Source organism: Camelus ferus, chromosome 17 (assembly GCF_009834535.1).
Source record: "Camelus ferus isolate YT-003-E chromosome 17, BCGSAC_Cfer_1.0, whole genome shotgun sequence".
NCBI classification, from domain to species: domain Eukaryota; kingdom Metazoa; phylum Chordata; class Mammalia; order Artiodactyla; family Camelidae; genus Camelus; species Camelus ferus.
In genome coordinates this window covers 19629090-19643125 of record NC_045712.1, presented here as the reverse complement: position 1 = coordinate 19643125, position 14036 = coordinate 19629090, and the positions used below count along the sequence as shown (strand labels likewise).

At 33.1% G+C, this 14036-nt stretch overlaps 1 protein-coding gene across 2 annotated transcripts in view; it reads right to left on the bottom strand.

Annotated features, from left to right (window-relative positions):
• DNAH12 (dynein axonemal heavy chain 12) overlaps positions 1-14036 on the bottom strand; it is a 151287-nt gene that overhangs the window by 28795 nt on the left and 108456 nt on the right. For both annotated transcript variants that reach the window (XM_032458203.1, XM_032458204.1), the window contains 8 exons: positions 13248-13379; positions 11190-11279; positions 10397-10537; positions 8227-8468; positions 7125-7272; positions 6673-6818; positions 990-1204; positions 70-262 (listed from right to left, as the gene is read on the bottom strand). In XM_032458203.1, coding sequence (XP_032314094.1) covers positions 70-262; positions 990-1204; positions 6673-6818; positions 7125-7272; positions 8227-8468; positions 10397-10537; positions 11190-11279; positions 13248-13379 — 1307 coding nt within the window. The remainder of the gene's footprint in view (positions 1-69; positions 263-989; positions 1205-6672; positions 6819-7124; positions 7273-8226; positions 8469-10396; positions 10538-11189; positions 11280-13247; positions 13380-14036) is intronic.

Below are 14036 nucleotides of genomic sequence, written 5' to 3'. Positions count from 1 at the left end.
AACAAAAATATTAATGGCCTACTAATATTCTTCTCTAGACCATCTGGAAGCATCTAAGACAATACATACCTCTCCTTTGCAACAACAATACCTAGTAACTGATCTTCAAGTCCTTCTGGAGTTATCATGAAGTTGAGCAAAGATAGCTTGGTAGCCAGCTCTGGCATGTAGTGTGGATTTCTTAGTTTTGTGGTGATATAAAACTTGAAATCAAAGGAATACTCAATAATGACCTCACCAAGTCTGATGCAATCAATGCCACCTATATTTCAGAAAAAAAAACACATAATAAGTAAGCCAAAGTTACATAGCTCTTCCCTCTATGTTAAGGCCTTCCCTAGGTTACAAGTAAAAAGTCATAAAGTAATTTAAAATAGAATATAGGTGTGACATAAGTCACAGACACAGAGGTAAGTAAGCAATTATACAGCAGGACTCATTCTGGGATAGTATAAGATATTTTTTCTGATTGTCATGGAACCTTCTAAATCAAGATTTCTTTTCATCCAATTTCCTCTATTAAGTTTCAGTAACAATTTCAAAATTATATGTATATGACTAAGGTCCTTAACAGTACTAGAGTTTGGCAGAGATAAAATTTTTATAAGCAGAAAGATGTAAGGCGGGGAATGTTTCCCTAAGTCAACTCTTGGTCCACAGTAACTATTACTGTTTATAATAATGGACTTTGTGTGGTCCATGGTCACAAGATAAAGGAATTTCAGGCTGGTTTCAACTTTACGTTCTCTACTGAACAGCAGTTTAGATTAACAGTGATTAAGACAATGAAGGGAAGACAAAGTATTCATTTTTGAATATCTGTGCTTGTTCCAAATTTCCTTCCATGCATAACAGTGACACAGAAGCTCTGAGTTATTAACATTATTATTGAATGTATGCAGTGGGTTGTTTTTTTTTTTTTTTTTTTTGGCCTCAAAGATAATCCAATCATCTCTCAGTTCTACCAACTAATATTAATTGACTTTTACCTTGTTTAAAAGTTTGTCTAAGTAGTAAAGGCTCCAAAGATGGATCCAGCTCTTCACCAACATTTTCTAATAGAAGTGGAGTTCCAAACTGAATACAGTTTTCCAGGGTTCTCATATAGTCTGAATCTGATAGCTTAATAACACTGAGCTGATTTTCTTTCTCAGAGTTTTTGATCCACTTATTGGCTTGACCCTGGGGGTCAATCATCAAAGGCCTAGAACACAACAAGAAAATTCCTGAGGGGAATAAATACATGTTGAGATTTCTTGAAAATTATACAATTTAAATAATAAACATCACCCTCAATTTGTACAAAGTGTTTCACATACATTATCAGGATGAATTTTAATAAAAGTCCTGTGAGAAAGAAGTGAAAAGCAGTTTTATTCTCATTTATTTTTGAAATGAAGAAATTCAGTCTCAGGGAGTAAATTGCCCAAGGTTTCGAGATTTAAAACTTAGTTCAATGTCAGAAGTAAGACCTTGTGAACCTATAAGCTGTACTCTTTCCAATATAACACACTGTTTTCATGGTAATTTTAATACATGTCAAAGTTAATATAAAAAATAATCTTATGATTTGATAAAAATTTAAAGAGATCCATTAGTCTATAATAGATTTCCTTAGGTTATAAGCAGAGCCATAAACTAAGTTTCCAAGTTTAGTCTGGTATATATTTGACATCTATTTATTTTTTCTATGTAAGTATGGTAAAGACTTTGGGTTCAAGGACATATGATTCATGGTTTCAGATTTTCAAAATATGATGCGCTTTCCCTCTTCTTCAGTGATGATGCTGACTGTCCTAGGTACCTTTTGTATTTAGCACTGTGCATTAAATTATCTTTAAAAAATATTAATACCGAAAGGGGAGTTTTGATCCGATGTCACTTTGGCTTTCCCTGTCTCCTTGTTTCAACAGCTTCTAGGGATAAAATCCCTTTTTCTTTTGCCTGCAAATAAGCTCTTTAATCAATTCTTTCTAGACCACTCTGTTTTTTTCTTTTCTTTCCAAAAGACAAAACAATCCAATACTAGCTGAATTACTGTTTTCTTTTTCAATTCAAATCATACTGAAATCCTACTGAAAGCACAAAAAGGTCCAGACACTAGTTAAAATTTACTTTTGTCATCACAGCAAATAGAGGAAAACTGTTCTGGAAATCAGAAAGTTATTTTGCATATAAGTGCTTAGAAGTTGCCCAGGAATTAGACTAGTTGCTTTCAGTACCTTTTAAGGCCCTGTTTAAAGGGACTTTTTTTCTTCCTTATACAGTCTTATTATCAGAAAAATACACTATTTATTCATTCCCCTGCAAAAAGTAACAATTTCTGTAAGTTAACATTTTTAAGGTTAATCAATGTTCTTGGTAATGCCTAAATCAATCAGTATTCTCAGTAATGCAATAATTAGAGATTCTTGTTTATTCTAAACAATTCCAACTCCTACTTAATACAACTTTGTGTGAATATTACAAATACAATTGGAAAATTGAGTTATTGTTTCAATTAGAGAGATAGGCCAAGGTACTTGTATTCCACGTGTACCTCACTGTAGGTATGGAAATAGTGCTCATCTACGTTTGAGATCCTTTTTCTGAAGGAAAAAGCATTATCTAGCTATGCTTCTGACAGAGACGATAATTTGGGGGAAAACAAAGCTTTGCTGTTAAGTAGCCAGAGATGTGTTACTAAACAATAATAATGTAGCACAGTATTTTCATCATAGTTAAAAAGTAAACAAAGTTAGAACATGAGATACAGACACTAAAGTGAGGAACTTGAAGATCATAATCATTTTAAACTCTTAACGTTTATTGAGTACTTACCATGTGCTAAGCACTTTCTCACAATGTTCCTATGAGGTAGGAGTTACTATTATCCCCATTTATAGATAGGGTACCTGAGGCATTGAGAGGTGAAAAGGGTTACGAAAACCTCAAGACAGAAAATGATAGAAGAAAATTTGACTCCAAATAGCCAATCCCAGAGTCTGCACTGCTCTCAACCACTGTACAATGTTATAAACATACAAACCTTTAGTAATTATGAGCAAGCACAACAAGGACTGATTAATAATAAACTATGGTTCCAACAGCATGACAGGCTAAATAATCTAAAAATCCTCCTGCCACCTGTTACTGGCAGATAAAGTACTACATTTTAAAAATACACCGGTGACATGCATTTAAAAAATACATACATACAGAAAAAGATAGGTGCCAGAAACACAGATATTATATTATGAAATTCTTAAATAATATTATGATACTTAAATAAGCAAGGGAAAAACCCCAAAACATTCCCAAAAGACAAAGAAACTAATAAAAACAGATGTAAAATGACACAAATGTTGGAAATATTAGACAAGTATTTAAAAAATAACTGTGATTAAAATGTAAAAGAGCTAGTGAAAAAGGTGGACACCATGCCTGAAGAGATGCTCTTCAGCAGAAAGATGAAATCATAAGAAAGAATTAAATGTAAATACTAGAAATAAAAAATATGATATCAAATCTAAAGAATTTCTTTCATGGGCTGTGTAGACTCAACACAACTAAGGAGAGAATCAGTTAATATAGTTATTAACTTGAAGGTAGTTTTATAAAAATTATTTAGCCTGAAACTCAAAAAGAAAAAAGAGTGGTTAAAAGTAGAACAGAGCATCCAACAGCTTTGGGACAGTATCAAAAAGACTCACAAGTGTATGTTACTCCAGAAAGAGAAGAAGGTAAATGAAGTAGATATGAGAAGCTCAGGGAACCTCAATCAGGAGAAATACCAAGATGAAAACACACACACACACACACACACACCTAGACAACTCACACACCTAATAAAACTGTTGAAAAATAGAGAAAAATGTGAAGGTTGTCAGAGGGAAAAGGACATTACATAAAAAGGAATTAAAATAAGAGCAGATTTCTCATCAGAAACTCTGCAGTCCAGAGCAATGGAATGACATCTTTAAAGGAAAAAAGCAAAATCAAAAGAATCCAAAAAACTGTCAACTCAGAATTCTACACTCAGCAAAAAATATTTTTTAAAATGATGAAATAAAGAAAAAAAAGTTGAGTGAATTAACTGCCAACAGACCTATATACAATTAGTGTTAAAAAATACTCTTTAGGCAGAAGTATGAAACTACACAGAAAGACAAACAAAGAAGCCCCAAAATGGGGAAAATAAACATAACATAAAAGACATTTCTTCTTATATTTAATCACTTGAACATACATTTCTGTATAAAGCAAAAATAGTAACAATATATTATGGGATTTATGACGTATGAGAAATAAAATATAGAACAGCACAATAGATAGGAAAGAGATATTGGAACTATATTGTTGAAAGACTCTTATATTATATGTGTAGCAGTGTCTTTTATTTGAAAGTATTCAGAAATTAAAGATGTATATTGTAAACTCCAGAGGAAACACTAAAAATAGGAGTGTATAACCAATAAGCAAATAGTGGATATAAAACGGAATCATAAAAAATTTCAATTGATTCAAAGCTAGATGGAAAAAAGATAAAAGGAACAAAGAAGAGATGAGACAAACAGAAAAGAACTCAAGATGGTAGATTTAAATCTGAATGCATCAATAATTCCATTAAGTATAAGTGATCTAAATATTCTGATTATAAGTGAGAATTATGTCAATTATACCTCTATTTAAAAAAACAGAAAAAATGTCATGGTAATCTTCTGCATCTCGATTTTGGCAGGGATCATATGACCACAGGCCTTAGTCAAAATTCATAAAACACTGCACCTAAAAAAGGTGAATTTTACTGTATAAATCATACCTCAATAAGCCTGACATAAAATTTAAAAAAATAAAATGAAGAACAAATGCATTTTCAGACCAATTCATAAGTCCTCACTAAATAAAAGACTGAAGGGACAAAGATAGCATTACAAATCAGTGAGAGTAGTATGGATAACCAATAAACAGCTCTGGGGTAATGGCTATCATAAAATAAATAAATAGAATTAGATCCTTACCTTTCATTACATCCAAAGATGCAAAAAGAAGTGAGCAATAGAGTCCTAATTTTAAACTGCTTTCCCAGTTCATGGCTCTTTTTCTGAGAACTATATTCCTAACTTACCCATGTTTGTTACGATAATGGCTTGGCCCCAGCCACAGGTGACTAGACCTAGGGTACATGTTTGTCCCATGCTAGGTTAATCAGATTCTCGTCTCATGGGAATTTGAAGTTGGACTTAATGGTTCTGGTTAATGTATATTATTCAACTGATACATTCTGTGAACTTAGGAACTAAGGCTTAGTAAATGGCCATGTGCACAGAAAAACCAGAATCAGTATATAATCAGAGACAGACCAATGAAGCAGCTGTGCAGAGAATAACACAGAAGATAGGTCCTACAGCTTGAGAGAGAAAGATTGAGATTGTTTGGGAGAGATAACAATTTTCACATTCCAAAGTCCTGGTGGCCCAACTTTTTTCTGAGATATTTTTAAGATACTCTAAAGTGAGTAACCGAAAGGGTGAACACTAGCTACATTACTGGGTTTTGCTGTCAGGAAGTACAGAGAGATTAGGTCTCTGTGGTTACTCATGCTGGTATCAAGAAGGATGACAGTCATAGTTGACCACACTGGTCCCAAATGGTTAGGAAGTCAAGTCCAATCTATAAGGATGGTGATTCATCCATCAAAACTCATCCACTCCATGACCTGTGGACCAGCCCATCCAAAAATAACTGGTAGAAAGGGTAACACCATTGAAATGTTACTTTATTAGAAGAGTTAGCTTTCTGCTAGAAAATGGCAGATGGTTTTCTTCAATTTATGTACACTCCTGAAACCTCTGTTTTCCTTGAATTTCAATTAAGACTTGTAGACATCCCAATAGCATTTTTGAACTGTAATTTAAAAGATCCAAATGGCCACCAAATGCATAGAAAAGAGTTCTAAAATAGAATTAATAAAGATTCAGGGTCTAATACTCTGTTAAATAGAACTTTCCTGCTCTATAAGAGAACACATTTTTTGGAACAGCTAAATATACTTTCTCAGATTATAATAAATTTTACTAATTGCCTAGAAGTTCCAACCTAAGGATATTCATTCTCAAAATGCATACTTTTAGTATTTCAGTAAAATATGAAATACTAATACAGTATGACTCTATTTTTATATGAAGTTCAAAAATAGGCAAAACTAACCTGTTGTAGAAAGTAATCAGACTAATAATTTCCAATGATCGGGGGGTGAGGTTTACTGAGAAAGGACATAAGAGAACTTCCTGGGTATTGGTAATGTTTTGTATCTTGATAGAATTTTGGGTTGCATAAGTGCATACTTCTGTTGGAACTCACTGAATGGTATACTTAAATTTTGTATATTTCATTGTATATAAATTTTACCTCAAAAGAAAAACAAATTAACAAATATTTAACTTTAGTTAATAATATGCATGCTGAAGTATTTGGGGGGAAGTATATCCATGTCTGCAACTTGTGTTGAAATGCATAAAAAAGGATGAGTTGATGGATGAATAGAGGGATGGATAAGAATAATAAAATGTTAATTGCAGGATGTAAGGGGTAGTAACTATATGAGTGCTTACTCTAAAATCCTTTCAACTCTTCTCTGTTTGAAAACTTTCAAATAAAGTAACTGAAAAATTAATACTTTACATTCCTTACCAACGCCTGGAGTTATTAACAATCACTCCATTGTCTATGGAGAAAGCATCTGTTGGTAATCCAGCAATATTCCAAGCTCTAATTTTTACTGGATCACCTAGGGTCTTACTCAGTGAGAACTCTTCCGAACATGGGATTTTTTTCTCCTGTAAGAAATAAACACATTTCTTTTGATGTTTTCTTTTATCTTGTTGATTGAAATATTTTTAAAGTTAAAATATTGATCTAATTGTCATTAGATATTATTTAGTAATTCTAAAGAACAGGAAAAAAACTGAACTGAAAGTTGGACTATGGAAATATTTTATTGATCAAAGAAGAAGAAAAGAAAAATCCCGTATTTCCAGTCATTTCTTCCCTTCTCTGTTTTTATTATCGTCTTTTCCCCCCCAAATACCCCAACACATACTTTAAATGTTCAAAAAGGAACTTAGGAAGTATAAAACCATTACCTTACACAACACACTCCAGTCTTCTGTGCATGTTTGCCGAAAGCCAGAAGTGAAAGGACCAAGGTAGGCTATTACTCCTGCTGATACTAAGACATCACCAGTCAAATTTTCATATACTATCTGAAGGTCATCTGCAGCTTGAGACCATCTGTGAGATCAACCAAAGGCAAAATAGCCTCATCACAGAGAATGATGGTAGACAGTGATTAATAGGGCAAGGGGCTTCTGGTCCAAATTCTATAACACAAAGCCATGAAATTTGGGTACTTGCTTACCTATAAAATGAGGAGATTGGGTCCCTTCTAGCTCTAACATACTATAAAACATATCTATGTTACACAAATGATAATCTACCTTCCATTTTTAGAATATTAGGCATTTCTTACAGGACTTGGATCTTCAGAATAAGCAGAAACAAAAACAAAAAAAACCCACCAGCATTTTGTTTAATAATTTTATTCAGGATGATTTGGTCTAGTGGCCCTGCTATTTGTTTTAGTCTGTAAACACAGGAACATTTCCAATTCATTATGAAAAATCACATTTAAATTGTATAGCAGCTGGCATACTATTGCTAAAATTGATATTTTTTTCATTTAATGAAATCGTTATAATAAAAAAGTACATTTATGGATGCTATTCATTCAACAAAACTAATAAGGTAGTTGGTTGGCTAGTATAAATAGATTAGAATAAAGCTAACTGTTATATCAAGTCAGTTATTTGAAATACATTTAATAAAATGAGCCATATATCTACTACTCAAACATGTTATTCTGAAAATTTCAAATATACATAAAATTGGAAAGAATGACACAATGATCACCCACATATTCACCACTTAGATTAAAAATTATCATTTGCCTTTTGCTTCTTTCTCTCTCTCTTTTCTTTTTTTTTTTTTTTTTAACATTTGAAAGCAAGTTGCAAACAACCATCAATGGTATTTATATCTGTTAGGAGAAGCCAGGCCAAGTGCTTTATAGAAAGTCCCACATTCTTAACCAGCCATTTAAAAATCAGTAATCAAGATAAATACCCAAAGAAAGTCATATTTAAGACTGACACTTAAAAATATTGTTAAAATAAGTAGAAATCTGACCTCGATTTTTCTCCACCCAGTCCTCCAATTAGTTTTGAGGCTCTTTCAAGCTTCTTAGCACAGAGTTCCACCTGGTCTTCTAAACGAGCCTTTTCCTCAGTTTTCTCAAGAAATGTTCTCTGTAAATTTTCCAAGTGATGTTCTACTTCTGCCAGTTCTGCTCTCTTCTGATTCAAAAGCCCCATTGTCTCGGCTAAAGACTTCTGAGCTTCTGTTAAGCGGGCTTTCTTAGGAGCCACTACCTGTTTGGGAACAATATATGCAGTTACAATGTGCACTACATAAAACCAAAAGTCTACATAATCCTTTATGGATATTATGAATTTAAAATGTTTATTTATTATAAATTATTATAAAAATTAATAAATAAATTACACAAATTTTAAATGCCTTAATACTACATTGTATTTTTATATACAAATAAAGTAAACTATACTTATATATCTTATAAAATGTATAAATCATTCTGGTCTAGCAAACTGTCATCTATCTATAAAATAGGTAAATTATTTTGGACTAACAAAATGTTACATGTAACAAAAATGGCATTAAAATATAGCAAAATATCATAAAATAATGAGGAGTTGCCATTCAACTGTTGCCAAAAACAGAAAAACATGTTAACAAGAATTATAAACGGTTAAAATATATGAATGTGCTTTTTTTTTTTTTTTTTTTTTTTTACAATTCCAAGTCTTTGATTTTCTTCCCAGTCAGCTGAGGCATACATTTGCCTTGGAGGGATTAAGCCAGTGATAGCAGAAATACAAACAGAAAGAAAGCCTTAGTATTCAGTTCCATAACCAAAACTGAACTTTCTTCAACAAATCTTAAAAAGTGACATTTTGTTGAGACAAACACGATTTTCTAAAGTTCTTATTTTATTATGCTTATTAGTATATCAAGAATGGGGTTTTCCCAACTTGATCATTTGCGTATACTGTAAGCCACTGGTAGAAAGAATTTACAAGATGACCAAAGAGAGTATATGTCAGTTTGAAACGTCTTCTGGCACATTGCCATGAATGGGCTGAAGGCTAACAGAGAAGAATGAGGCAAAGCATTAGAGCTTCAGACACCGAATGACCTGCTTTCTCTCCTCTCGGCTGAAATCCTGAAGGGAGAACATATTAAGTTAAATGGATAGGACTCAGGAAGCTCCACTTTCTACTTTTAACTTTGGAGGAGATCTTGCTGGATACCTTCCTTCAACCCTTCCTTAACAACATGGGGCAGCTGCATCAGAATTAAAATAGCAGTGCAGAGGTGTAGAGTGAGAAGTCGGGAAAGAACCTGAATACCTTGGATTCCCTGCTTTATAAAAAGGATCCAGAAGATTTCACATGTCTTATGAGACATGTGGAAATTAGCTGAGTTGAGAGCTCACAGACTTGTTGAGATTACTATGGGGAGGGACAAGATGTTCAAAGGGAAGAACATCCAGATAAAATTAATATTATTTCTTTAGCAGGTGTATACAGGTTCACTCCCCCTGAAATTAACAAAGCCCCTACCTCTCTGCAGGCACATATGCCTTATTAGAAATATCTTCTCAATTGTTACAGCCTGATCATTCACCTGATACTCTAAGGTTGTTCTAAACACATGCTACCACGTATTTCCATCAGTATTTTTATTTATATTTCCTCCTTCCCTCGGTAGAATTCTGAGAGCTACAGAGGGCAAGGCCAGTGTTTCCTTGGTCCTTTGCTAGTCAAATTTACAAGACACTCTTAACCAGTTTCTGCTCTCCCAGGAATTTGGCCCCAGTGGTCACTCCATAAAAGATTCCCTATCACTGCATGCCATGGCTTGATTCCGTGCTTCACCTCTTAACCCTACTGGAATTTCTTACTTCTGACCTTTGAATCAGGATTTTAATCTGCCACTTTGCCCTTGATGTTTTGGATTTTTCTTTGCTTTTGCCCCAGGTCCCTATAACTAGAGGTCAGTCATCCCTGCTCTCACTTACACTAGCCCTAACCAGATTATGTCACACACAAGTATTCTTTTCATCTACTAGATACTCAGTCAGTGTCTGATGATTATGCTGCAGCAGGACAAATTCTTTGAGGTATGACTTTCAGAAACTTAACTAGTAAATACACACATAGATTTTAATTTCTGGCAATATTTCAATAGAAAATAAATGTACTGATCCTCAAAATACCTTTGCAACTCTGTCATAAACTTCCATAGCCATGATCCACTTACACAGACCCTCAGCGGCAGAAGAAGCTTTAGCAACCTTAGGGGGGTCAAATTCAGGGTTTGTTAAGTATTCGCCACGAATCTTCTGCATAACAGTCACCTATACAACAAAGATTCAGATCTTGAAGTTTCAACATTTATCACATACAATAAGATGAAAAAATAATCATGTATAGTAAAAAATTATATTAAAAACTTATGTTGTCTTTAAAAACCAAAGTCAGTACTTTGAGTTTTTTTTTAAATAAGCATAATTGTAGCAGAAACACGTCATATTTGTGAGCACAATATGCAAATTTATTACAGATACTGAGGCAAGATATTTCATCTAAAAAAATTAAAAGACTTTTACAGGTAGGGAAAACATATGGAAACAAGGGAAAAGAACAATTAAACATAAATAAATAAAAGTTTGGATGGAAAAAAGCACACTATACTTTTTTATCTCACATAAATTTATATATTCAATTTATTAAGATATAAACTGTTATAAGAAACCACTTAGGGAACTCTTTTATGTCAATAATACACTAAAACAGTAATTTATTAAATGACTTTCAATGGTCTGAAAGAGGAACGGTTTAATGCATTAAGAGTATTTATAATATAGTCATTAATAAATGTTAACATTCCTTTATTATTTTAATCTTAAAGATGGACTATCTTACGTTTTATATAATATTGCATAATGTTAAAGATTTTATACATCTTGGCAAAATTATATTTATAGAAAAAAATCCAATCAAACTCACTGGAATGTTGTCCTTGTCATATTCTCTTAAATCTCTTAAGAAATTCATATCTCCCAGAAGTTTTTTGCTAGGTCCCCAGTAATCTAATATCTATAAATAAAATTTATGGAGACTTATTAAATGTATAATTAAAGATGCTCATTATAAAACTTTTCTTCTTGAAGTTTAAGCTGTATTAATCTACTACTATATATAAAATAGATAAACAATAAGGTCCTAAGTATATATAGCACAGGAAGCTATATTCAACATCTTATAATAACCTATAATGAAAAAGAATATATATGTAAAACTGAATCACTATCCTATACACCAGAAGCTAACACAACATTGCAAATCAACTATACTTCAATTAAAAAGATATTAATCCAGAAAAACTATACATTGTACCTTCAAAATACCAACTTACATCTTGTTGGATATGAAATAAAGAGAGTTCTCTCCCTGAGAACAGGTTAAACATATCAAAATTTAAAACATGTACATGAACTTATATATTAAATTTGTTACTAAAAATTAAACATTGAAAAGAAAAGATGATTATTCTTCTTTAGAAAATTTAAGAAAAGCAGCTGGTATAAACACCTTCACAATTTCATATAAGAAAATATGTTTTATTATTTCAACTTTTATTTTCTTTATTCTTGACTTTCAAATCAGAACAGTAGTGCTATAGTCTTTAAGTTTGTTTCCTCCCCCAGAATTCCTACGCTGAAATCTAATCCCCAGTGTGATAGTATTTGGAGGTGGGGGTCTTTGGGAGGTGACTAGGTCATGAATGGTATTAGGACCCTTATAAAACAGACCTCAGAGAATGCCCTCTCCCTTCCACCGCAGGAAGACACAGCCAACAGATGGTAGTCTATAAACCAGGACATTAACTCTCATCAGACACTGAATCTACTATGGTCTTGATCTTGGACTTCCCAGCATCCAGAGGTGTGAGAAATAAATTTCTGTTGTTTATAAGCCACTGCAATGTATGGTAATTTGTTACAGTGGCCCAAATGAACTAAGACAGGTTGGAACCATTTTTTCTTGTAGACAATCTCCTCACCTTCCTAGGCTCCCCAAGTGAAAAAAAGAAGAGAAAGCAGAAAGACACAGATTACACATTGCTCTGCCAGTTATAAGATAAAGCACATGGTACTTGTGCTAATAAAAGGTATTAAATAACTAGCTGAACATTCTTTTTCTTAATTTCAGAAACCTAACAGGTGTGTCTGTGTCTGTGTGTGTGTGTGTGTGTGTGTGTGTGTAAATGAGAATACCTTGATAAGGTAAGAGCCTATTTATTTTCTTTATTATCTCTATGAAGGATAGGGTGGCAAAAAAAAACCAAAAAAGCCCAATTCTCCAATTCAGGGACTCAAACCTAGGTATTGTAAAAACCTGAAAAGAAAATAAATCTGTAAGTTTAGTTTCAGATGGATGCTATGCTTTTCTTTTTAAGGAATATAGCTCTGAATAATAATAGTAATAGTAACAGCTAACATTTGTGAGCTTACTGTTTGTAAGGCTTTATACGTAAGAGTTTTACACATATTAACTAACCTAAACCTCACATTACCTTTGTGAGGCAGGTACTATAACAATCCTCTTTTTACAGAGTTCCATAGAGGTTAAGCAACTCCCCCAGGGTCACACTGCTAAAAGAGTCATGACTTCTGAATACAGACATCCTGGCTCCAGAGCACATGCTCTTAACAACTTCACTATTCTGCTTAACTCAGCAGGATTTTTGAATGCTCAGAAACACCTATATAACCACATCATACTCTTGAGAATCTCAGCCAGAAAAGCACAGGTATCTCCCTGTTCATTCAGTTCCACTGCACAATAGTGGGGAATACTGCATAGAAAAGGAGACAGAAGCAATTTGAACTACATTTTTCTGATGCTGTATTGTCTTAGCTTTACCCTGGAACACATATAACCTGGAAAACAATGTGTCTTCCCTGGACTGGGTGGGTACTGTTGACACTTCATTTGATAACAACTGATGTAAAGTGTTCTGAATATTCATGAATATGATATAAACCTGTGTCTAGTTATTACCTTGCCTCCAGTTCCTGAAGGATCTGAAATTTTTTCTGGTTTTATATCTTTCATGACACAAATAGCAGCCATTACTAGTTTAACACCAGATGGAGGGTTCTTCATTGATTTCACAATTGTGATGTCAGCTGGCTAAATCAAAAGAAAACAGGGTATCTTCAGAATAGTTTATTTTAAATAATGAGTTTCAAAAAAAACGTTGGGCAATAATAAAAGCATTAATTTTTATTTGAAATTGTAAATTTTTTTTGCTTTGCATGGTTATGAAAGAATTAACAAAAGAGAATTTAAACACAGATTAAGACCAATGGTTCTTAAGTGTTTGACAGTTCATGGATCCTTATCAGAATGTGATGGCAACTATGAACCTTTCAGAAAAAAATATTTTTGCACAAATACACAAAATTTTTATACAATCACATAATAAGCTCATACATGGAAGCCAGCTTAAGAACTTAGATAAAGATTTAATTCTGCATTTGTTTACATATAACATTAGTTTTACCCCACTAAAATGAAAGAAGTAGATCCCAATTCCAACCTTATTTTCTAAAAAGGTATATACTGTTATGACAGACATAATAGATTCACTTATTATCCACATCAATATCCTTTTGATTTCCCTTGCAATTCCTGGAAAGCTAGCAAATATTTATCTTAGTTTCCCAAGCAACTAGAGTTGTGGGAGGTCATTAGGTTCCACCATCAGATCACTTGCGTGATGCCAGAATTCAGAATGAGTAAGTGGGGAGATGTGCAGGGCGTGAAGCATCTGTTTTACTGATGTGG